Raw genomic sequence first — 26624 nt, 5'->3', positions numbered from 1 at the left:
TAGGATTGAACCCATTAATGACTGAGCAATATCCCCGGCCCTTTTTATTTTTATTTTGAGAGAGAGTGTCACTAAGTTGCTTAGGGCCTCGCTAAATTGCTGAGGCTGGCTTTGAACTTGCGATCCTCCTGCCTCAGCCTCCTGAGCTGTTGGGATTACAGGCGTGCGCCACCGAGCCCGGCAGCAAACATTTAAAAAACTTTAAAAGATTTAAAATAAAATTTCCCTCTCCCTTTCCCCATTTCTTTCATCGTCTCTGAAATGCAGGCATAGTGCAAGATGTTCGAGTTCCAATGAACCCCGTCCTCCTAGGGCGGGAACTGGGTCCAGAAACAGCAGGGGAGATATGGAGAGACATCAGAAAAGGGTAATGGGGACACTAAGGGAAGCCTGGTCTCCTGGGGAAGGAAAGGCTCCACTGAGAACGCACTGGTTTTTTTTTTTTTAAGATGCGGGGTGGTGTCCTCCGCGACAGCTGGGGACTCCTCCCCCTTTTTGCGACAAGGTCTCCCTAAACTGCCGAGGGTTGCCTTGACCTTGTGATTAGCCTCAGAATTGCTGAGATTTCAGGACTGCACCCCATCTCCCTTTCATAACTTTTCTTTCTTTCTTTCTTTTTTTTTTTTTTTGGTGGTGCTGGGGATTGAACCCAGGGCCTTGTGCATGGGAGGCAAGCACTCTACCAACTCTACCAACTGAGCTGAATCCCCAGCCCCCTTTCATAACTTTTTAAGACACTTTCATCCTCCCTCTTCTACAAAAAAATTTAAACAACCTTTATTTCTCCTCAGGACTCTTAAATAGTCTGTATCCAGTGACTTCAAGATAAAAAGCAAGTTTTTGTAAACCTCTTTAGGAGTATTTTGTCCTTCAGTCTTGTTGATTATACTTTCATTCAGAGGCTACTGTTTATTGTGCTGCCTTAGACCCCAGGTGATTCTAAGGCAGCACCGCTGGTCTATAACATGACACTAGCTCTTACTTGCATAGGTCTTTCAAGTAAGCCTCATCTTCTTCTTCCATGAACTAGGGATACTCTCATCTGTTGTCCACAGTTTTAGTGAAGTTTCAATAAAATGACAAAGTTAGAGACTTGGGCACAATCCTGACTCTTCTTTATCTTATTTTCCAATTTGCTTTTAACACCTTGGTATCACAGGTATAAATGGTTTTGTGTACATTGTTTATCCTAATGACGGCAAATAATATATAACATTATTATATAACATTATTATTAATATAAAGCAAGTGACTTTGGATGATAGCCATTTCACAAGTGGGCATGGAAAGAAGAATTGAAATGTCTGTTCGTTTACACACCTAGTAACATTAAAAATACAATACCCATTGAAACCCAGCTGGCTACAAGTATAGTGCACAAAGTTCATACTCTGTTCAAGGATGGCAGAAATGTTCAGTCACACTATGTGTCCAGAGTCACCCAGGCTCTGGAGAGAGATCCCATTTACTGAAGTGCCTAGAATATCTTCAGGATAACATGCTAACTCTGCATAGGAACAGAAGGGGCCTGGGCTGAATTGCATGCTGACAAACACAAAGAATGAGTGACAGGACATTACGATAGTTACAATGTTGTTTTATACATCCCAGGAGTCAACAGAGAGTAAGTGAGAACTAGAAAATCCTTCACCCCCAAAAAGAGATGCAGAGATTCCTACCCCACATAAACTTGTTCTGAGTAAGGAGAGACTATGTGGGGTGATGGGAACCTACAGACTGAAATAAACTTTCCTTCTTTCTCATTTTTCCTACATCCATCTGCCATTTGACATTCTGAAGTGTAAGGTACTAGAACTAGGCTTAGAGAAAGAGGTGCATCAAGCTCCCGGTTTAGGTGTGCAAAGTAACCCTGGTAAAAATCTCTTCCCTTCCTTTTATAAATTGACAGAAAAACAAGGAGGTAGAAGAGGTTTTCAAAGTAAAAAGTTAATTGTTTCCAAATCTCATAAGTAACATCATTAATAAATTATGTTTGATTCTTCAAAGGATGCTCAGCACTCACAAATCAGGATCATTCAAGAACAACTCTGACATTGTATGAAGAAGAGCCAAAAACATAAGAACAATTCTCTTGAATGCACCCAATAGAGTACTAGTGGCTATGAAAACTACAAAGGATAAAACTCACTGACAGCACAAAGAGCTTTTGGATGTAGCATTTTATCATTTATTTGTTTTAATTTTTAATTTGGGGGGGGGTAACGGAGATTGAACTTGGGGCACTAGACCACTGAGCCATATCCCCAGCCCTATTTTGTATTTTATATAGAGATAGGGTCTCACTGCATTGCTTGGTGCCTTGCTTTTACTGAGGCTGGCTTTGAACTTGATGACCCTCCTACCTTGGCCTCCAGAGCCACTGGGATTACAGACATGGGCCACCACACCTGGCTATTTATATTTTTAATTTTTGAAATAACAAAAACTTATTCCCTTACAATGCTGGAGGTCAATGTCTGAAATCAGGGTTATTGGGTGCAGCATTTAAAAGGGGAGAAACAATAACGGTGATGGGGAAGGGGTGTAGGAATGATCTATCTAATTCTGCACTACTTACTGCAATATAAACAGAAGGGAATCAACATGTTACTGTTACTTCATCCACTGTCCCTGCGGACACTAGGTTTCTCCCAAATTCATAAGCCTGGAAATGGCAAGAGCCAGACAGCTCATGAAGAAAACTTGTCAAGCTTTTCTCCCCAGAGTTCATCAGGGCGTCCGAAATGGCTTCCCAGATGTCTCTGATGGGTCAGAGGTTTTTCTTTTTCGGACAAGTTGTGTTAAACCCTTACCTAACGTATGAAATGATTCATCGAGCCCAGGAGTCCAGATGCCTGGAATGTTCACTTATCAGAGGAGCAAGGGGCAGAGTTTGAGTCCTCTAACAGGCTGACCTCATCCCGGTGGGCTCGTGAAGTTCACGGAGCAGTGAGTGTGCTAAAAGCTATGGAGGCGTGCAATGGCATGGTGACACGGGGGCCCGGGAGCTTTATTGCCACTTTCTAAGGACAGAACCCCCTCTTCCTTGTGCTCTGCTGTACCCCATCAACAAGCACAGTGCCTGGCCACGGCCAGGAAGCAACCCCCCGCCCCCCCGCGATGGGCTTGTGTGGTGAAAAGGGCTTGAATTCACAGAACGGGAACCAGGATCATGGATTATGCGAGGCCCAAGGTGCGGTGGTGGCTGCACCATTCGGTCTCCATCCGCTCCAAGAAGGCCACCCTGGATGATGCGAGGCGCTGGTCGAGGTGCTGAGAACACGGCTGTGCGTGAGACGAGGGTTCTGCCGCCAGAGGTCCGAGAGCAAGTCTCAGCTGAGATACCTGAGGTCGGGGCGAGCTCTAGGAAGGCACGAAAACTGGATGACTGTGACAGGGGTGGGGGCGGTGGACCGGGGACTTGTCTGAGGCTCGAGCGACTGAGCGGCTCTTCCTCAGAGCCCGGACAAACTGGAAAGGAGCCACGAGTGAGGTCGGCGGGAACTCTGGTCTGCTAATCGTGCCTCCGAGGTCTGGCCAGGCCAGCACGTCGCCTTGGGGTCCGCTCTGCCAGAGCTTCGCTAGGAAGCCCGCAGCGACCTGAGGCAGCAGCGCGACCACCGGTTCCGGGTCTTCTAGGCGCTGGACTGGCCGCGGCTCTGGGCTGCGGACCCACGGGGGCGGGGCCTGGACACAGGCCTCCGGGCAGCAAGAGCCCCCCGAGCCGCCCACGCGCCAGTGGAACCGGCTGAGCAGCTCCAACGTCGCAGACCCACTTGCAGAGATCCACGCGGGGCCCAGACCCGAGTTCTGAAACCGGGGCGGAGCCTCGCGAGACCCAAACAAGCCCACGTGGCAGGGGCGGGGCCTCCGCACTGACGTCACGGCGCGCTCGTTTGCAGCCGAGGTCGCGCGCTCGCCGTACCCTTGCTGGGGGGCCGTAAAGCGCGGAAGGTCGCGGGCCGCGGCTTCCCCGGAACTTTTTATTCCTCCGGCCCGCCCCCCCTCCGGAACCCGCTTCCCGCTCTCCGGCCGGCGGACACCTTCGGCGACCCCAGGACAACCGCCGTGCAGCGCCTCGCTTCTGCCGGGTGTTGCTGAGCGCGGAGCGCGTGCGGCCGGTGAGGTAAGGAGACCACTGAGGCCCTAGCGCCCCGGGACCCCCGGTGTTCCCCGCTTCGCGCTTGCATCTGTCCAAGGAGCGGTCCCGCGGTGCCCCAGCTCCCCGTCGGCTTCGCCTTGCCCTCCTGGGAAGACGCGCCCTGATGTCAGGACTCGGTCCACCCGAGCTGTCGGTGCCTGGGGCCCCCGTGCCGGCTGTCCGGGCCTTCCCGCTGGCTCTTCCAGGCGCGCACATTTCAGCCAGTAGCCCAGCCGGTGACGCGGCTGCGGCTCGGACGTGCACTCCCCTGCAGCGCAGTCAACTCCGCAGGTGGAATCATTTTCCCGCCTTGAAACGTGTGCTCCACCTGTGCTCTACTAACTCGAGATGCTGCAGAGTCTGGCAGAAGTTATCTGACAGTCTAGGCCAGGGCAGTGGGCTTTCCTCTTAACGCGTGGCACTTTGGGACTGTTTCTATATTCGTTTCTTAAACTCTTTTTTTTTTTTTTTTTAATAATTTGTGGTGCTGGGGGATTGAACCCAGGGCCTTGTGCTTGCAAGGCAAGCCACTCTACCAACTGAGCTATCTCCCCAGCCCCGTTTCTTAAACTCTTGATCACCTGGTGTACTTGTTGAAAAATACGGTACCTTGGACCAAGGGGAGCAATCTCCAAAAGTGGAGCCTGGGACATTAGCTTTTAAATCGGTGTCCCTGGTGGTTCTTTTGAGGCACGTGTGGCACATGTTTTAGTCCACTAACACTCACCAAAACTTCCTTGTGACCTGCAGCCAACCGGTTCCGATTGCTGTAACTCAGGGGTTAGCCCTCTCACCTTGCTGCTGTTGGTATGAGCAGATCTGAGTAGAACCAGTCCTCATCTTGAGGTTGTTTAGCAGTTGTTCAGAGAATATTACAGTCATTTTCAAGAACTTTAAGACATAAATTCTCTTTAAACCAGATGGTGTTTCATTTCTTTGTCATCTTCAGTGTCTTTCTCACTGGCTTTACCTCCTTTGCTGTCAAGCATTGCTTTCGTTTTTCTGCCAAACCTGCTGGAGTTTTTCTCTGGTGTTTACTTTAAACTCTTCCCTCACCTTTTCAGTCTCTTGAAGCACAAGGTCAACAATCTTTTTGTTCTTACCAGCCTGGCCTTTTAACAGAGTGCATTCCATCTTGAAACTCCTCTGTTGTCCAGTTTCTTCTGCCACCTTTTCAATTCCCTTTTTCCTGCTTGGGGATGGATCTTAGGTTCTGTTCTCATAGCTGCCCTGTCCTGGCTCATCTCCTTTTATTGGGAAGGTAGTATGGAGTGGTGATAAATGGCAGGTTTGAATCCTGGCTGTGCCCTCACCAGGATACAGGAGTTTGGGTGAATCACTGTACATAATCTGTAACTCAGTTCTTCAAAAGTAAAATAGAAATGATGATGATATCTACAACTTCTTAAGGTTGTGAATATTCAGTTCTTATGCATTATCTGGCATATTGTAGCTACCCATAAAGATAGTTGACTTTAAAAAAATCGAAGTATTTTGATATCCCCTCAAATCTGGGAGCCTAATCTTGAGATCTCCAGTCATCAATGACATTTTCCTTATCTCCTTTGTTTATAACATGTAGGCATACAGTGATGAGAAGGTTGGAGGTTGATGGATTTTATCTGTCAGGTCAAGTGGAGTTGGTTATTCTGTACTCCATAAGTACATCTGAAGTTCAGGATGTGGTGGGTTAGGCCATCAGTCATGGTGAAACTGAAATCACCCTGGGGGAGTGTATGGAAGGAGAGAAATGGACCTCATAAAATCCTGAGAACCAGGGGCAGAGGAGAGGAACCAGCAAAGAAGTGTCTAGGAAAGGAGTTGTAGAGATCAAACCAGGACCCTCTGTGTGGGTAGGAAGAAATGATCAACTGTTAATTACTGTTGAGAGGTCAAGTGTTATAGTGCCAGGAAAGTGTCCTTGGAAAACAACTTGAGTGTTATTGGCAAAAGCAGGTCAGTGCTGTGGTGGGGCTGATGCCTGAATGCTTTAAGTTAAGGAGAGATCAGAATGGGGGAAAGTGTAAAACAGTATATGCAGTCTTTTCTGTTTACTAATTTATTGTCAAGTGAAAATGACAGGTTGCTAGGGTTTTGTGTGTATGTGTGTGGTGTTGGGGATTGAATCCAGGGCCTTTGGCATTGGAGTCAAGCACTCTACCACTTAGCTACGTCCTCAGCTCAAGAATGAATTTCTGGGGCTGGGGTTGTGGCTCAGTGATAGAGCATTCACCTAGCACGTGTGAGGTACTGGGTTCAATCCTCAGCACCACATATAAATAAAATTTAAATAAAGGTATTGTGTCCATCTACAACTAAAAAGATCTTTAAAAAAAAAAGAATGAATTTCTGTTTAAAAATTGTCTGGCAGATTGGCAAATTACTAAGGTATGAGTAAATTAAGACTTAAGATCAGTATGATGTCACACGGTGCCATCAGGGCAGTCCATTGCTGTAGAATCAAAAATTGTATTAAAATACCATTAGTACTGGTATTGGTGATCTTTGTGTGGTGGGAAATCTTCCTTCCTGTTTTTCAGTTTTTATGAAGACTATACTTTTCGATTTAGATTTTTTGTTTGTTTTCAGTGATACAGGAGAATGAACCCAGGAGTGCTCTACCACTGATCTACATCCCTAATCCTTTTTAGTTTGTGATAGGGTCTCAATAAGTTGCCAAGGCTGGCTTTGAACTTGCAATCTAGCTCAGTTAGCAACTTTTAATTTTAAAAATTCTAAATCCAGGCATGGTGAGGCATGCCTGTAATCCCAGGGAGGATGAGGCAGGAGGATGGAGATTTTGAGGCCAGCCTCAGGAATCTCGTGAGACCCTCTCTTTAAATAAAAAGGGATGGGGGTGTTGCTTTGTTATAGAGTGGGTTCAATACCCAGTACCACAAGGGAAAAAAAGTGCTAATTGAAGAAAGTTGTGGAGCTTTTGTTTCATGTCTTAAATCACCTAGGAAAGACTTGAGCATATTAAAATGCTGAGAAGGAGCCAAGTGGCACAGAAACATTGCAGGTGCATAAAAGAGAGGACAGTCAATGGAGCTGGGGTGCAGAGAAGGGAGGAGGGGGTGGGCTGGGGCACTAGTGGAGAGATTCACTAGCAGAGTTGCAGGTGCAGGTAGGTTCACACAAGGGGTTTCAGGAAGGAGCTGAGACAGGCTGCTTGGAGAAAAGAAAGGAGGTGGGTGGAAGGTGACAGAAGAGCATGCTGAGGATTCAGAACCTGTCTGTGGGGGAGCCTTGACCTGTTGGGGTGCCTGCTAGCCTTAGTCTGAAGGAGTGAGGGCTTTTTTTGAGCATGATAAGATGGTAATGGTTAGGAAGCCAGGAGGATGGCCAGTTCAGGTGGGTGACTCAGGACCATGTGGCATTGGCAGTTCCTTTATGAACCCTGCATTTCCCTTGTAAGGATGAGTGTTTGATGTGGGAATGGTGGTCTGGAAGGCACAGGAGAGAAGTCTGCAGGGGAATGGACCATGGAGAGAGATTGGCTACGTTTCTATGAGATTATAGAAAGACTAGCTGTGCAGAGAAACTTACAGATACCAGGGACCAGGAAGGTTAGGCATGGTGGCAATCACAAGGTGGCCATGATAATCATTCGCCACTTGCATGGGTTTCTCTTGCCATGCAGTCTGTGCCTGCATTTGATTGCAGATCTGAGTCCTCTCTGATGGGTGGACATGACAGCATGGGCTTATGGGGAGTCGCCTGTGGGTCGGGATGCTGATAGTTGGTAGTTGCTTTACTCGATGCCCTGATGCTCACATGGTTACTACTCCCTGTGTCTCTAGCCCTCATCTTCTTGTACTTCAATGCTGGCATAGCCTGTAGATCAGTCTTCAGTTTCTTAAAACAGTCCTCTGTTTTGCTGCTAATTTTGTTTGAATCTACATCGTGTACAACCATAGAAATGAAAAGTTGTACCCCATTTGTGTACAGTGAATCAAAATGCAGTCTGTAAAAATAAAAAAAGATTTTAATAATTAAAAAAAGTGGAACAATGTAACTGATTTTTTTTTAAGTGTTAAAGAAGTAAAGAGAAAAATTTTTAAAAGGCTTAATTTGGGGGGAGCTTTCTGTTTACAGTATATTTATTACCTTGCTTCCTGTTCTCAAAAAAAAAAAAAAAAAAAAAAAAACTACACACACGCACACACACTCAGTTTGGGAAAATTTTTTTTTTTCTTAAAACCCTGTCTTTGTCACATTTATCCTATAGTAACTCGTTATATAACTGACCACATGAGACCAAGTATTCAGTCTGTATGGTCTGGCTCAACCTTCAGTTCCTACTTCCCGCATTCATTATAGACCTTTTAGCCTCCATGCCAGGTTCCTTACTGTCCTCCCAAGAAGATGTCACAGTCATATTTATTCTAACCTTTCTCTTGTGTGTTTCCCATCCCTTTGTTTCTGTCCAAATTTTACCCCCCAAGACTCAGCCCATATCCTACTTCCCTAGTCTATTTTCTGTTTCTATTAGTGGCTCTCGCCTTTACCTTTTTTCTTCTCTAATCTATTATATTTGTTGTCTTGTAGAAATTGTGCTTGCTTACCAACTCTAACTTGTGTGTGTAAATGATAAGCCTACCATGACTAATAATCCTCTCCTTCCCAGGGAAAGATGTCTAGTACTTAAATCTCCATCACGCCACCTGTGGAAGCTTGAGGCCTGCTATCCTTCACTTGGATTCTGGGGCCCATTTCTTCTTTCCTTCTGAAGGATTCCATTCTCTGTTATCTGTCCTCTTTCCCCTCTGCTGGACCATTCCCACCAGTAGTGAAACATTCTCTTAATATCTCCCATCTTTTAAAAAGCAAACAACCTTGCTTTACCCCACATTTTTCTCTTCTCATTTTCTACTGCCCTTCAGAGCAAAATGTAATGGAGTTGTCTCTACTCCCTTGTCTGCTGTTCAGTTTGCTCTATTCTGTTTTATCCTTAATGTTTGGTGAAAATGTTTCCTCTTTGAGGACATCAAGGCCTTTGTTTTCACATCCCTGTGGACACGTTGGGGTCTTTCCTGATTCACTCAGCAGAGTCTGCAGTTAACCTCCACAAGCTGCCCTTTTTTGTGGCATTGGGGATCAAACCCAAGACCTCATGGATGCTAGGCATGTGCTGTACCACTGAGCTACATCCCCAGCCCCTGAAGTTAACCTCTTCTTGAAACACTTTCTTCTCGTGGCATCTGTGACATGCCTCTGCCTGGCTTTTCTCTGTCCACTGACTACTCTTTGTCCATCTCTGTAGCCAGTCCTCTCTCTACCTGGATGCTCTCTTTGAGTCGACTATAGTATTCCATTCTTGTCACTAGTCCTTCCCTTCTCATTCCAATCTGTAAATACTGGGGAACCTCAGTACTCTTCTCCTTCTTCTCTAAGTGCCAGGGTTTTAAACATTGTATTTAAGGCTAAGGACACCCTAACTCTTCCTTACATTGCAGACTTATATATCCAGCTGCTTGGTGTTTCTATCAGAGCAAGTAATATTTAGTTGTTCATTTACCTATGCTTACCCTCTCCCTCATTCTTCCTCGCTTCTTCCCTTCCTCATTCCTAGTCTTTCACACTAACTAGCACAAGTTGATTATCCCAGAATCTTTTTTTTTTTTTTAAGATATTTTTTAGCTGTAGATGGACATCACATCTTTTTATTTTTTCTGTTTATCTTTATGTGGTGCTGAGGCTGGAACCCAGGGCCTCACACATGCTAGGCTAGTACTCTACCACTGAGCTACAGCCCCAGCCCCCAGAATCTTTTTTTAACATTTTTTTTAGTTGTCAATGGACCTTTATTTTACTTATTTATATGTGTTGCTGAGAATCAAACCCTTTGCATCACATATGCAAGGCAAGTGCTCTATCTCTGAGCTATAACCCCAGCCCTTCCCTCTCATCCTTTTTACTCCTTTTTCTGACTTTAACATCCAGTTTGTTAGCAAATAAGTTCTCTCATTTCTACTTCCAGATAATCTTTCTCTGACTGCCACTATCCAGTCTAAGCCACCATGCTACCCACTTGGACTACTGTAGTAGCTTTCTATTTCTCTAATTCTCTCATCCTACTGTCCACTCTACCATTGAGCCAGACTGACCTGTGAAAAATATAGCAGGTCATTTCATTCCCTTGTTTCAGCCATTTTTCTTTACACTTAAAATAAAATTCCATCTTCTCATGATGGCTATATAGAATTTGTTTCTGCCTTTCTCTCCAGGTTTGTCTAGATCGTTTTCCCTTGAGCATGCTGCAGACATGTTGACTTCATTTAGGTTCTTGGTCTCATCAAAGTTTGTCTTACCTTAGGTCTTTTGTACATGCTTGTTTCTCTGTGTAAACTCATATAGTTGGTTCCTTCTTATCTATCAGGTCTCTTTTCAAATGTCACTTCCTTGAAGACCTTTTCTAACCATCCTACTTTAAATATGCCCTTTGATTTCTGGGGCAGTGGCTCACATCTATAATTCCAGTGACTCGGTAGGCTGAGACAGGAGGATTGCAAGTTCAAAACCAGCCTCAGCAAAAGTGAGGTGCTAAGCAACTTAGTGAGACCCTGTTTCTAGTAAAATACAAAATAGGGCTGGGGATGTGGCCAGTGGTTGAGTGCCCCTGAATTCAATCCCCAGTACCCCCACCCAAATGCCCCTAGTTACTCTATTACATTATTTTCATTTACTTTTTTATTTTGGTATTGATTGCTTCTCCCTAATTCACACACATAAACTCTTAAATGTAACTTTTATAAAGACAGAGATTTTCTTATTCTTCTTATATATCTCTACTTAGCAAAGTGTCTGAAACTTGGTAGGTCCTCAAATATATGTCAAATGAATTATTACTGTTCTTTTTTAAAAATATCTTTTTAAGGGCCTGGGGATATAGCTCAGTTGGTAGAGTGCTTGCCTTGCATGTACAAGGCACTGGGTTCAATCCCCAGAACCAAAAAAAAAAAAAGAAATTTTTTTTTTAAGATGTCAGTGGACCTTTATTTTATATATATATGGTACTGAGAATTGAACCCAGTGCCTCACATGTTAGGCAAGGGCTCTACCACTGAGCTACATCCCCAGCCCTATTACTGTTTTTTGTTAAATAATTTTCTCATTGGTCCTATGCACTGAAATATGCTTCCTTATCTCTGTCTAGTTTGTATTCCTGGGATCTCCGTAGCTGACGATAGCATAACTCCTGATTGGTGAAGACGTGATGTTTTACCGGTTGCTATCAGTTGCCCGAAGACAAAGAACAAGCCCAGGATGGCAGAACTGGTCCTCCATGAGAAGCAACATGTCAACTGCCGAGGCACAGTCTATCGCCCTTCCTGCCCAGGCCCAGGTTGTTATCTGTGGGGGTGGAATTATGGGCACATCTGTGGCCTATCACCTCTCCAAGATGGGGTGGACAGATATCATCCTTTTGGAACAGGGCAGGTAAGGATCAAGTGAGACGTGGCTTGTGGTTGTGCTGTACTAACGGTAAGGGACTCCTTCATTTCCTCTCTTCTCCATAATAATGTCACACCAGTAACTAAGCCAAATGTTCAGTGTCATGAGAAGAATTGAGGTGAAATTGCCTGCACTTTGTTTAGTTATGCTTAATAATGTTTGGGTTTTTAGAGAGGTTGTAGATTTCAACAAAACAAGAATCTTAAACGGATTTGTGTAGAGGGTGTGGTGGTGCACACCTGTAATCTCAGTTACTGGGGAGAATGAGACAGGAGGATCACAAGTTGGAGGTCAGCTTGGCAAGACCCTGTCTCAGAAATAAATAAATAAAAGAAGGAATGAAGGAAGGGAGGAAGGAGGGAGGGAGGGAGGAAGGGAGAAAGGGAAAAAAAGGCTAGTTATGAGTTTTCTGTAACATTTTAGACTTCAACAAGAATTTGTGCTTGTAAAATAATGTAAATTGCATTTAAAGAAACAGGTATCTTTTAGCTAGATTTTTATTGTTCTCTTCCCTCAAAAGAAATATGCTTTCTTTATGAACTTTACTTCATGTTCAGTTATTGCCTTCTTTTAGATGAATTACATATTTTTAGTATTCTGTTTTATCTCTGTGGACTTTTAAGCTCAATCTCTAACTTATTGTTATCATCATCATTGTTATTGACAGGTATTACCATGTTGCCCAGACTGCTATTGAATTTGTGTTCCTCTCGCCTTTCTATTATTTTTTAATGATTATAGGGTTTAGAATATGTATTCTTTTTTCTTCCTTTTATGGTGCTGGGGATTGAACAGAGGGCCTTGTGCATGGTAGGCAAGTGCTCTGACAGTGAGCTACAACATCTCTAGCAATGTATTTTTTGTTTTGTTTTGTTTTTTAAATTATTTATTTTTTAATTTTTTACAGACTGCATATTGATTCATTGTATACAAATGGGGTACATCATTTTGATTCTATGGTTGTGCATTGTTTGGCTTTTAACAGCATTTTAAAATCATAACACAATTTCAACAGAGAAACATTATAATCCCATGTATTCTTATTAGTCCATGATGAATTACTATTATACCACTACTTAGTAATGTTGGACATACAACAGTGTAATTCTGTTTACCTCCTTTTGCCCTTTGTGTTATAGTATATTTTACTTCTATGTACATTATAAATTCCACAATAATTGACATATTTACATTAAATAATAATCTTTTTTTTAATGATTTTTAATTCACTAAAAAGCTGCAAGAACAGGATGGAGAACATTCATATCTCTTTTACCCAAGTTCTCCTGTTGTTAACATCCTAACGAACCTGTTGTATTACCTGCTCTGTTCTTTGCAGATAGGTACACAAACACAAACAAAGCCATAAGAGTGTGTATGTGTGTGTATACATCCCTTTTGTAATTAGTATTTTTCTAACCATTTGCGCATAAGTTGCAGACCTGATAACCCAGCACCTCTAAAGCATTTCAGGGTCTTTTCAAAAAACAAGTGCACCCTTTTTACATAACCACCATACCTGAATATCAGGAAAATATGAATACAACACTATCAGCAGATTCATAAACCTCACTCAGATTTGGCCAACCATCTCAGTAAGGTTTCTCTTTCCTTTCTGGTCCAGGATTCTGTCCAGGAGCATGTGTTCAGTTGTCATGTCTCTTCTGTCTGGAACAGTTCTCTAGTCCTTCCCTGTTCCTCATGTTCTTGACGTTTTAAAGAGTACAGGCCTTTCTCTCTGTGGGATAATTCTCAGTCTAGGTTCAGCTAATGTTTTCTTATTTTTTAGCTAGTATTTTCTTGTGATCAAACTCGGGTCACACATTTTTTCAAGAACAACTATATTGCATTCCATACCAGTCATCCTTGTGAAGTACATAAGTCATTGGTGGCCATTAGCCTGTTCACAGAGTTGTTCATCTACCACCACAATGAGGCCATACATTTTTTGGCAAGAAGACCACAGACATGGTGAAATGGTGCCAGGCTTTTTGCAGTGTACCACACCAGCAGGTACATGGCTGGCCTGTACTTCTTGTGGAAATAATCCTGATCATTCAGTTTGTTAGTGTCCTTGGAGCATCTCTATCAGGGTCATTTTTTTTTTTTTTTTTTTTTGGAGGCACCGGAGTTTGAACCCAGGGCTTCACAGACTAGGCAAGCACTCTTACCATGAGCTATATCCCCACCTCTTTTTTTTTTTTTTTTCCCTTTTTTCCAGTGTTTGAGATAAGTATCACTAAATTGCCTAGGCTAGCTTTGAAATTGGAGTAGCTGGGATTACAGATGTGCCCTACCCTTTCCACCCCCTTATAATGGGCCAGTAACCTTTGGGGGGATGTATTCTGAGATTTTTTAATATCTTAATGTCATACTTCCACCTACCAGGCTTAACTTCCATTGGCAGTTGACTGCATCAGTCACCATGATGCTTGCCAAATGGTGAGCTTTCTTTCCTCATCCTTGTACATTTAGTTGGCATTCTATTGTTAGGAAGTTTTTCCTCTACCCCATCTATTTATTTGCTTAAATGCACACACACATATCTGTTTAGACTCATGACTTCTATTTTATCCAATAAATTTATTGTACTATTAATAATAGTTCCTTTTATTCTTTTTTAAAAATATTTTTTAGGTGTTCATAGACTTTTACTTTATTCATTTATTTATATGTGGTACTGAAAATTGAACCCAGTGCCTCATATATGCTAGGCAAGTGTTCTACCACTGAGCCACAACCCCCCATCCCCCTTTTATTCTTAAAAATATCTTATATTTCTAACCTACACTTCAAGGTGAGAGCCTCTATCAGGGCTACTCAAGGAGTTCTGTCTTGGTAGAGATGGAACTCCCACCCCAAGTAGATTTGGTGATCTCCAAAATTTTAAACCAGTCTCATTTCAGCATGTCAGCAGACATTTTGGTTGTTTCCATCTTTTTTTCTTTTTTTCATTTTGGCAGGATTTGGGTGGCGGGGCAGTACTGGGGAATCAAACCTCAGGGACTCTCACGTGGTAGACAAGTGAGCTACATCCCCAGCCCTGTTTCCATTTTTTGATATTCCAAACAATATTATAATGAGGAATCTCAAACATATTAACCGATATATGAGTCTGTCTAATAGCATTTTGCATCCATCCTGCAGGCTGGCTGCTGGCTCTACCAGGTTCTGTGCTGGCATCCTGAGCACTGCCAGGCACTTGACCATTGAGCAGAAGATGGCAGACTATTCAAACAAACTCTACCATCAGTTAGAGCAAGAAACGGGGATTCAAACAGGTAAGCAGGTAATCTGCCATTTACTGGTCTGTCTCCATATTCTTTTCTTTTTTCTTTTTTGCTCTACACCATCCAAAGTTCCTTCATTCTTCTCCCTCCTACCTCATTATGTATCTTCATCCCCTTATCAGAGAAAACTTTTGGCCTTTGGTTTTTTTTGGGCTTGGCCTATTTCCCTTAGCATGATACTTTCCAGATTCATCCGTTTACCAGCAAATGCCATAATTTTATTCTTCTTTTATGGCTGAGCGATATTCCATTGTATATATATATATACCACAGTTTCTTTATCCACTCATCAATTGAAGGGCATCTTGGTTGGTTCCACAACCTAGCTATTGTAAACTGAGCTGCTATGAACATTGATGTGGCTGCATCACTGTAGTATGCTGATTTTAAGTCCTCTGGGTATAAACTGAGGAGTGGGATAGCTGGGTCAAATGGTGGGTCCATGCCAGATTTTCTGAGGAATCTCCATACTGCTTTCCAGAGTGGCTGCACCAGTGTATGAGTGTGCCTTTTTCCCCACATCCACGTCAACACATATTATTGCTTGTTTTCTTGATAATAGCTATTCTCATTGGAGTTAGATGAAATCTTAAGGTGGTTTTAATTTGCATTTCTTGAATTACGGGATGGTGAGCACTTTTTCATATATTTGTATATGAAATATACATCACTTGTATATCTTCTGTGAAGTGTCTGCATAGTTCCTTAGCCCATTTATTGATTGGGTTCTTTGTATTTTGGGTGTAAAGTTTAAGTTCTTTATAAACTATGGAGATGAGTGCTCTGTTTGAGGTGTGTGTGGAAAAGATTTTCTCCCACTCTGTAGCTCTCTTTTCACATTATTGATTGTTTCCTAAGCTGAGAAAAAGCTTTTTAGTTCGAATCCATCCCATTTATTGATTCTTGCTTTTATTTCTTGCACTATGGGGATCTTGTTAAAGTAGTCTGGTCCTATGCCAACATGATGGAGATTTGGGCCTTCTATTTGGTGAAGAGTCTCAGGTCTAATTCCTCGATCTTTAATCCACTTTGGGTTGAGTTTTGTACAGGGTGAGAGATAGGGGTTTAATTTCATTTTACTGCATATGGATTTCCAGTTTTCCCAGCATCATTTGTTGAAGAGGCTATCTTTTCTCCATTGTATGTTTTTGGCACCTTCGTCTAATATGAGATAACTGTACTTATGTGGGTATGTCTCTGTGTCTTCTATCCTGTACCATTGGTCTACCTGTCTATTTTGATGCTAATACCATGCCATTTTTTTGTTACTATTGCTTTCTAGTAGAGTTTAACTTCTGGTATAGTGATACCTCCTGCATCACTCTTCCTGGACAGGATTACTTTGACTATTCTGGGTCTTTTGTTCTTCCAGGTGAATTTCATGATTACTTTCTCTTTCTTTGAGAAATGTCATTGGGATTTTAATTGGAATTGTGTTAAATCTATATAGTGCCTTTGGAAATATGGTCATTTTGATAATATTAATTCTGCCTATCCAAGAACACGGGAGATCTTTCCATCTTCTAAGGTCGTCTTCAATTTCTTTCTGTAATGTTTCGTAGTTTTCATTGTAGAGATCTTTCACTTCTTTGGTTAGATTGATTTTCAAGTTTTTTTTTTTTTTTTTTTTTGAGGCTTTTGTGAAGAGTTGTTTTCCTCACTTCCTTTTCAGATGTTTCATGGCTTATGAATAAAAATGCTTCAGATTTATGTGTGTTGATTTTATAACCTGCTATTTTGCTGAATTCATTGATGAGGTCTAGAAATTTTCTGATAGTTTTGGTTCCTCTAAATATAGAATCATGTCATCAACAAATAGTGGCAGCTGGAGTTCTTTTCCTATTCGTATTCCTTTCTTTGGTCTAATTGCTCTGGTTCGTATTACAAGGATGATGTTGAATAGAAGTGATGAAAGAGGGCATCCCTGTCTTGTTCCAGTTTTTAAATGAAATACTTTCAGTTTTTCTCCATTAAGAATGATGTTGGCCATGGGCTTAGCATAAATAGCCTTTACAGTGTTCAGGTATGTTCCTGCTATCCCTATTTTTTCTAGTGTTTTGATTATGAAGGGGTGTTGTATTTTGTCAAACACTTTCTTGGTATCTATTGAAATAATCATATAATTCTTAACCTTATATATAATTCTTAACCTTAAGTCTATTGATGTGATGAATTACATTTATTGATTTCCAGATGTTGAACCAAGCTTGCATCCCCGGGATGACCCCTCTTGATCGTGGTGCACTATCTTCTTAATATGTTTTCGTATGCGATTTGCCAGAATTTTGTTAAGAATTTTTGTATCTATATTCATCAGAGATATCAGTCTAAAATTTTCTTTCCTTGATGTGGCTTTGTCTGGTTTTGGTATCAGAGTGATATGAGCTTCATAGAATGAGTTTGAAAGGGTTCCCTCCTTTTCTATTTCCTGCAATACTTTGAGGACTATTGGAATGAGTTCTTCTTTGAAGGTCTTATAGAACTCAGCTGAGAATCCGTCTGGTCCTGGACTTTTCTTGGATGGTAGGCTTTTGATGGCTTCTTCTATTTCGTTGCTTGAAATTGATCTGTTTAAATTGTGTATGTCCTCCTGGTTCAGTTTGGGAGGATCATATGTCTCTAGAAATTTGTCGATGTTTTCAATATTTTGTTTTGTTGGAGTATAGATTTTCAAAGTAGCTTCTCATTGTGTTATGTATTTCATTGGTGTTTATTGTGATATACTTTTTCATCACAAATTTTAGTAATTTGTTTCCTCTCTCCTTCTCTTTGTTAATGTGGCTGAGGATTTATCTATTTTGTTTATTTTTTCAAAGAACCAACTTTTTGTTTTGTGAATATTTTAAATTGTTTTTTATTTCAATTTCATTGATTTCAGTTCTGATTTTAATTATTTCCTGTCTTCTACTTTTGGTGGTGTTCTGTTCTTTTTCTAGAACTTTGAGATGTAATGTTAGGTCATTTAGTTGTTAACTTTTTATTCTTTTCTTGAATGTGCTCCATGCAATGAATTTTCCTCTAAGTACTGCTTTCATAGTGTCCTAGAGATTTTGATATGTTGTATCATCATTCTTTTTTTTTTTTTTTTTTTTTGGTGGTGCTGGGGACTTGAACCCAGGGCCTTGTACTTGCAAGGTAAGCACTCAACCAACTGAGCTATATCCCCAGCCCTATGTATCATCATTCTTATTTACCTCTAAGAATTTTTTTAAATCTCCTCCCTGATGTTTTCTGTTATCCATGCTTCATTCAGTAGCATATTGTTTAATCTCCAGGTGTTGGAGTAATTTCTGTTTTTTATTTTGTCATTGATTTCTAATTTCATTCCATTATGCTCTGATAGAACACAAGGTAGTATATCTTTTTTTGCATTTACCAAGGGCTGCTTTGAGGTATAACATATGGTCTGTTTTAAAGAAGCATCTGTGTGCTGCTGAGAAGAAAGTGTATTCGTTCGTTGATGGATGGAATATTCTATGTGTCTGTTAAGTCTAACTTATTGATTGTGTTATTGAGTTCTGTAGTTTCTTTGTTTAGTTTTTGTTTGGAAGATCTATCCAGTGGTGACAGTGGTGTGTTAAAGTCACCCAGAATTATTGTATTGTGGTCTATTTGATTCCTGGGATTGAGAAGGATTTGTTTAAGGTAGATGGATGTGCCCTTGTTTGGGGTATAAATATTTACAATTGTTATGTCTTCCTGATTTACGTTTCCTTAAGCAGTATGAAATGTCCTTCTTTATCCCTTCTGACTAACTTTGGCATGAAGCCCACTTTATTTGATATAAGGATGGAAATCCCTGCTTTTTTACTGTGTCCATGTGTGTGGTAGGTTTTTCTCCATCTTTTCACCTTTAGTCTGTGAATATCCTTTTCTATGAGATGAGTCTCTTGAAGGCAGAATATTGTTGCATCTTTCTTTAATCAAATCTGCCAGTCTATGTCTTTTGATTGATGAGTTTAGGCCATTAACATTCAGGGTATTATTGAGATGTGATTTGTATTCCCAGTTATTTGGGCTTAATTTTGGTTTTTAACTTGACTTGGTTTCTCCTTTGATTGGTTTTTCCTTTAAGGTAGTTCCTCCCTTTGCTGACCTACATCTTTGTTTTTCTTTTCTTCCTCATGGAATATTTTGCTGAGAATGTTCTGTAGTGCAGGCTTTCTATTTGTAAATTATTTTAACTTTTGTTTATCATGGAAGGATTTATTTTGTCTTCAGATCTGAAAGTTAGTTTTGCTGGGTATAGGATTCTTGGTTGGCAACCATGTTCTTTGTTCTTTCAGAACTTGGAATATGTTGTTCCAGGCCCTTCTAGCTTTTAGGGTCTGGGATGAGAAATCTGTTGATATCCATATTGGTTTCTCCCTATATGTAGTCTGATGCTTTTCTCTCGCAGCCTTCAAAAATCCTATCTTTATTTTGTATGTTAGGCATTTTCATTATAACGTGCCTTGGTGTGGATCTGTTGTAATTTTGTGCATTTGGTATTCTGTAAGCCTCTTGTAGTTGATTTTCCATTTCATTCTTCAGGCTTGGGAAATTTTCTGATATTATTTCCTTGAATAGGTTGTTCATTCCTTTGGTTTGTATCTCTGTGCCTTCCTCAATCCTCAAATTTAAGATAATTCTTAAATTTGGCCTTTTCACAATGTCCCATAGTTCTTGGAGGTTTCATTCATAATTTCTTACCATCTTCTCTGTTTGAGCAACTTTATTTTCAAGATTAAATATTTTGTCTTCATTGTCTGAGGTTCAGTCTTCCAAGTGATCTAGTCTGTTGGTGATGCTTTTCATTGAGTTTTTTATTTGGTTTATTGTTTCCTTCATTTCAAGGATTTCTGTTTGGATTTTTTTTGAGAATCTCTATCTCTTTGTTGAAATGATCTTTTGCTTCCTGCAGTTCTTTCAACTACTTATTGGAGTGATCATTCATTGCCTGTAATTGCTCTCTTATCTCATCCTTTGCTTCACGAATCATTTTAATTATTTTATTTTAATTATTTTATTCTGAACTCTTTTTCTGACATTTCTTCTACCATACTGTCACTGGATTCTATTAATATAGAATCTAGGCTTGTATGGATCATTTTCTTACCGTGTTTTTTCATGTTGTTCACATATCTTTCCCTCTAGCAGTGCAGATCTGGGGTATTGCAGTTTCCCCCCATAGGCTTATAGTGACCCTAAAGGTTTACAAAACCTCTTCTTTAAGGGGAAGATCAATATTAGCAGTACCCAGTACAAACAATATGCAACCCTGAACCAAATAGCCCCTTGTGAAGACGTTAACAATATTGTCATAATAAACAGAGAGGTTGAGTTCAATTATTATCTACAATATAACAAATAGATTTGCAATAAGGTCTGCAGTTTCTAATGGAGGACAAAGAGGATGGGGAAGGGTGTAGGATATAACTGTTAATGGGATAAGAAAAGAGTACATAAAAGTTCTAGATCATAGAAAGAGTGAAAGTGTAATCAAAAGAAGTTGGTTGTTATAGCATGAGGAAAGGGAGATAGGAACTCTGAGGAAATAGGTAAACCAAAGGAAAATATAGCAAGAAAAGTAAAGAAATAAAAAATTAAAAATTTTCAAAAAGAAGAAAAAAAAAAAAAAAAAAAAGAAAAAGAAATATACACTATAACAGTCGTATAGTACTCAAACCTCCCAGTCTTCAGTAGCCTGATGCATGAGAGGTACCTGACAATGAGCTTCCAGTCTCCAGCAGGCGTCTCAGAATGGGATTTGCCCCACCTAAAGATGGGAGCTTCTGCTTCCAGGATAATCCAAGATGGCTGCACTGGCTTCCAAATGTGTTGTCAAATGGGGAGTTGCACCTAGGGGCATGGGCGTGGTTGACGGGAGGTTGTGGGGCAGGGTCCTGGAAGTGCGGTGTGGTTGATCTGGTTGAGGTGTCCTGGAGACAGGATGTGGTCACTCTGGCCAGGGGTCCTGCAGGTCCTGATTTTTATCTCAAAATGGTGGCAGCCATGTGTAACCAAACCTGTGGGTACTGTGACAGTGGACTTCCAGGCAACAGCAGGCAGCTGGCGCTCCATTGGCAGCCTTCAGTTGGTCTGTAGGCTACCAGTGGACGATCAGCAGGTGGACCTCGGGTGGTGGGTGATGAGTAGGTGAAAGGCAGGCTAGGGGCAGGCAAAAGGCAGGCAAACAGGCAAATGGCGGATGATAGGTTGCCAGTCAGTGCTGTCTCCTGATACTTACTAAGTACTTACAGTATTTGGTCCTATGTCAGATTTGCCTGGTGATTTGGTAATTAACACTAGGATTTTCAGTCCACACTCTGCCACCAGCTAGAGTGTTACCATGGGCAAGTCACATAACTTGTTGAGTTGCCTTTATTTCTTATCTATAAAATGAGGGGATTTAGTCAGTATTCCAGATCCTTTTCAGATCCTGTACTTCTATGTGTGTGTGCTTGTGTTGGGGATTGAACCCAGAACTTCCAGATTCCACAATTCATGTCATTATATAAAACTTTTTAGGGCCATTTTCTATATATTTCCCTCATTTAAGTATTTTAAGTGGCAAAACTTGGCTTCTAAATAAAGCAGAAGAGAAAGAACTTAAGTTCAGGTGCTTGATAGTTAAATCATAGTTTAACCCATTGAACTTCATCAGTTACTGTTATAAAGCCTAGACATATATCTTCTTATCTGTGTAATGAGGGAGAAAGGGACCCATGGAATTGTGGACTATACAGTACTAGAATAAGTAGGAACTGTTTGCTAATAAGTAAGAATAGGAATGCTAATCAACACTATGATCCTGTTTGATAACAAGGTAGGAAGAGGGTCTGTCAGTTTGTTTTAAGTTAACCAGAAGCTCAGAGTTGAACCCAGTCTGGTGGCTAATGAAACACTTTGCCATGCTTGGCTCACCCTACTCCCCGCCCTGTTGTGACATCGCCAGACCTCCTGTTGTGCCATTGCCAGACCTCCTGTTGTGCCTTTAACTTGGCCACACTTCTTTGAGATGAGAGCTCTGGAGTGAACTTGGTAAAAGTGGTTCTGCTGTGTTGTCTGTAGCTTTTATTGGAGAAGGTGCCTTCTGCATGCACAGCAGAGTGGAAAACAGTGCCTTTTGGCTAGGTTGATTGAATTTGATGGTAGCAAGGTGCTTTGACTCAAGAATTAACCAGGGACTGAGTCTGAAGAGGGTCCCCAGAATAGGCCAGAGATGGAGCAGCCTACTCTGGTGACTGGTTCAGTTATTAGTGTTTTGCTGAGCTTTGCATCACTGAGTTGGTTAGCTTTTAGAGGAATCATGGTCAGAGTCCTGTTTTGGGTAAGGAAAGTTAGCCTGTCACGGTGTAGATCCCCTTCTTGATCTGACTTGTCTTTGATGCTTGTGAGGGAATGGGGAACAGTGAGGAAGTCAGGTAAGGGGACTGCCTGAAATCTGTCACCCCATGTAGCATACTAGTGATGCAGTGAAAGACAACTTGGGGGCTTCAACAATGGAATTTTCTGTTAGCTCTTAACCATGGTAATTGTTACTGCTTTTGAATCATTAAGTAAAGATGAAGCAACATATGTATAATCTAGATTTAAGAAGAATATTATATGCTAATCCTCTGAAAAATAATCCATCCAGATGAGGTGTTTGTTAACTAATTTCTTTTCTTTTTTTTGGTACTAGGGATGAACCCAGGCGTACTTTACCACTGAACTATATACATAACCCTTTTTATTTTTTATTTTGAGAGAGGGTCTCACCAAGTTGCTCAGGTTCTCCCTAAGTTGCTGGGACTGGCCCCAGACTTGCAATCCTCCTAACAGGTGTGCACCACTGCACCTGGGATGTTAACTAATTTTTTTTTTAGGGATGGATTTTTTTTTATGGCTTATGATGATAATTATAAACTACTAGCAGGTTTAGCTCTCTAAGAAAATGTTCAATTAAGACTCAGTCACACAGAGCAGTAGTGATTCTCAAACAGTTGCCTAATAACAAAAATTTATTCTGTTTTTGTTGAATTATTCATAACACTATTATTGTTATCAAGTATGTAAACATCAGTAAGCCATCATGTCATCATATATCATCAACATCAATAAGTGCTATAATCAAGTGGCTTATTAGTATATTGCAGTACACTACTAACAAAACTAGTCATAAGTTTAACATACTCAATCTAACAATAATGTTTTACTTTTTTCATGCCATGTATCTTTCAGTTATAGTATCCCAGTTGATATACATTCCAAATAGCTTTCAGATAATCAGGTCTGACATTTTTATATTGAAGGTAATAAGCATGCTCCCATACATCAGTTCCCAGCAGTGGAATAAGACCTGTTTTTCCTTGCAGTGAATCCTGATTAGAATAGGTAGCAATCTGCAAGCATCTCTGCTCCTTATTGAAACTGAGCCACCCCCATCTTAGCCCTGGATATCAACAGAGACAGCTGTCAGCTTCTCCTTAAACTCGTCTAAGGAATCAAGTCATGTTTGATGACTTCTAGCAACTCTCCTTAAGGTTCTTTACCACCATTAGGACTCAAATTTGTCCAGAAAATGGTGTGACTGATAGGATCTCCACCATTGAACTTCAGCACAGGTTGAAGGGCTACCTGAATTGTAACATCACCCTTGGCCAGAGCCTCCAGGTACTTCTCGGTGGCATTCAGGTTGTCCACGTAGGCTGCCAGTGGTGCTTGCTGAGTTGCAGCTGCATGATCTTTGCGTTGATGTGTGGCTCTAGGGTGTTATAGTCGTATTTCAGTTCATAGAGGCTGTGCTTCTGTGGGCAGACCAGAGCTCCAGGGCCAGGACCAGCCTCCAGCCCACTCTGCACCCCGCCCTACGTACCACAGCTCTTGCTGCCTGCTGCAGCTGCCTCAAAACCTCTTGCAGACACAGGTGAGCTAGCATCACCGGTGGTGTCCCAGGCCCTGCCCCCAAGGACAGCCTTTGTCTGGGCCCCGCCCCTCTGGCTGTGCCAACCACAGGAGCGATAGGGGGGCGCAGGTGGGGGTGGTGGACGCAGAGCAGCCCTAGGCCTGTTCTGCGTGGGCCTCACATCCTGAACCCAAGGGACTGGGAAAAGGGGCTGCAAGCTTGCCCTCAGTCATGACCGCCCTGCTCATGTTAACTAATTTTTCATCTGAAATTCTGGATCACTCCAGGATTCCTCAGTTCCTTTTTTTTTTTTTTTTTTTTTTTAAATACTGGAGATCAAACTCAGGGGCACTCAACCACTGAGCCACTTCCCCAGCCCTTTTTTGTATTTTATTTAGAGACAAGGTCTCACTGAGTTGCTGAGGTTGGCTTTGAGCCTCCTGTCTCAACCTCCCTAGCCGCTGTAATTATAGGCATGTGCCAACCCGCGCCCAGCTGAACTCAATTCTTGATATGCTGAATATGTTTCTGAAGTCCTTCCATTTGCATGTGATATAATTTTGTCAGGTAAGTGGAACAAACCAGATTATCTAAAAGTTATTTCTTGAAAGTATTCCATATACTATTTGATCTTATAAGGAAGGGCCATACTTTTAGAAATAAACCTAGATACAGGAATATTAAACCAGCTTTTCAGTTAGTGAAATATTGATTTAAAAATTATTTAACAGATAAACTTTAAAAATTTTAAACACAGAATAAGTTATATGCTTATAATAAATGTGAACAATACAGACATAAATATAGAAATTGGAAACTTCCCTCTACTGAATACCCACCAAGAGGCTACCATCCTATTTAATTTGTACTCCTTTTTAAAATGTATAAGTACTTTTTAAAACCAAAATGTATTAAGCATGTTTTTAGACCTCATTTTTTCCACTTATATTTTGTAAAAAAAAAAAAAAAAGTACATACAAAGATGATTACAATATCATTTAATTGCAAACATAGGACTGCAGAGTTATTTGCAGATTGGTTAAGTGGTATAACATCCAAGGCACTACTAGGTAGACCAAAAAGAATGAGGGATATGTCTATGAAGTGCTATGGAGTGATTTCTGGGATACATTGTTAAATGAAAAAAATAAAATATTGCAGGGTGGGCTGGGAATGCAGCTCAGTGGTTGCCTAGCATGCATGAGGCCCTGGGTTTCATCTCCACCTCCCCACAAAGAAGAAGTATCTGCCTGCTTTTCCAAAGTAAAAATATTAAAAGGATAAAGCAGAAGTTACTGTGAGACTGGTTGCCTTCAGAGGGTAAATGGGAAGTAGAGTGCAAGTGTTGGGGCCAGTAGCCATAGTGACACGTGTAAGTTTTTCTTTTTTTAAAGCTAGGGATTAAATCCAGGACCACCTTCATACTAAGTGGGTGCTCTACCACTGAGCTACATCCCCAGTCCTTTCTATTTTATTTTTGAGACAGAATTGTAGTTGCCCAAACTGCCTTCAAACTTGTGATCCTCCTCTTGCCTCAGCCTGTTAACATTTTACATAATTAAATATAAATCAAATTCTTGAAGAATGAGGGAAACCCTACAGCAGAATACTACCAGATATTCAGGACCCTAACTGCATTTCAGGTGAATAAAAACCATGTTAAAATGGACTTTTTACCATGGTGTTTAAACTAGTCAGAAAGAAATGTGAATAAACATTGACCCATAATTAGTAAGTTTGTTTTCTGCGGAGGTTTGGACAGTTCTACTTTCTGTGTATTCTAGGACTGAGCAAATGAGGAAATATGGAAGGATATGTGTATTGAAGATAAAGGGAGCCAGGTTTCTCAATATTGGAGAAGAAAGATATGATATGGAAGGGAATAACCAGAGGAGCTCTGTGGTGTTGGGTTTAAAAGACATTATTACCTGAAAGGAATCAGAGCTTCTTGATTCCTGGCTGGGGCTAGAAAGGTACAAAGTAATGAGGTTTGAACATCTTTTTCTGCCAGAAAGTAAAGAAGCTGTCCCTAAGTGATGTGGACATGTCAAAAGTACGTAAGAGCCAACTTGAAGGAACTCCTACAACCAAATCTAGGGTAACTAGAGCAAGGGGACAAAAACAGAGCAATGGATTATAATCCATTGCCCAAAATGGAATCCATGAGTCCACATTGATAAAATAAGTAAAAATTAAATTAGGAAGAAGGGAAAATTAACTTAGGAATGCCAATTAATAAATGTAAAGGAATGATGGAATTAGAACTTACTATTTAACCTCCAACAGAGTAATGTTAATTTCATATAAGAATTACCAATGAATTCTGTAAGTATTGGGTGAAAATGTGAGGCAGAAACAGGATATTTAAATAGTTTAAAAGTAATCTCTTTGCAAATTACTTATTAATGACAAAGAGAAAATAGTAACTTTATAGAAGATAAACTTGGCAGACACCACCTTAATCCAATAGTGGAACAAACAGTTATCACAGAAGGAAGCAGCATCTCTTCTGTGCCATTCCTGCAAACAAAAAGAATAACCTGAATGCATGAGACTGTTAAGCCCACGTTGTGAGATGCGCTCCAAAATATCTGACCTGTACCCTTCAGAAATGTCAAGGCCAGGGAAGACAAAGAATGAGGAACTGTTCCAGATTGAAGAAGACCAAAAAGACAAGAGTACTAAATGGAGTGTCTGATCCTAGACTGATCCTGGACTGAGGGCACAAAACTATTATGTACATCATTAGGATAACCAATGAAATCTGAATGTAGTCCATGGACTAGATAATAATCTTTTTTTTTTTTTTTTTTTGCGCAGTGCTGGGAATAGAGCTCAGGGCCTTTTACTTGCAAGGCAAGCACTC

General features: G+C 41.0%; 1 protein-coding gene, 1 long non-coding RNA gene and 1 pseudogene across 4 annotated transcripts in view; 2 read left to right on the top strand and 1 right to left on the bottom strand.

The window, feature by feature from the left end:
• LOC306649059 overlaps positions 1-26624 on the top strand; it is a 208030-nt gene that overhangs the window by 20514 nt on the left and 160892 nt on the right. The gene's annotated exons all lie outside the window — the stretch shown is intronic.
• The window catches only part of PDPR (pyruvate dehydrogenase phosphatase regulatory subunit), a 52947-nt gene continuing 30317 nt past the window's right edge, over positions 3995-26624 (top strand). For both annotated transcript variants that reach the window (XM_079119661.1, XM_079119662.1), the window contains exons 1-3: positions 3995-4126; positions 11301-11584; positions 14747-14880. In XM_079119661.1, coding sequence (XP_078975787.1) covers positions 11361-11584; positions 14747-14880 — 358 coding nt within the window. In that variant the 5' untranslated portion in view covers positions 3995-4126; positions 11301-11360. The remainder of the gene's footprint in view (positions 4127-11300; positions 11585-14746; positions 14881-26624) is intronic.
• Positions 19904-25339, bottom strand: LOC306649054 (superoxide dismutase [Mn], mitochondrial-like; annotated as a pseudogene). The gene has a single exon. The product of its transcript is annotated as a superoxide dismutase [Mn], mitochondrial-like (transcript).

Source organism: Sciurus vulgaris (genome assembly GCF_902686455.1).
Source record: "Sciurus vulgaris genome assembly, chromosome: 17".
NCBI classification, from domain to species: domain Eukaryota; kingdom Metazoa; phylum Chordata; class Mammalia; order Rodentia; family Sciuridae; genus Sciurus; species Sciurus vulgaris.
This window is presented reverse-complemented; position numbering and strand designations above follow the sequence as displayed.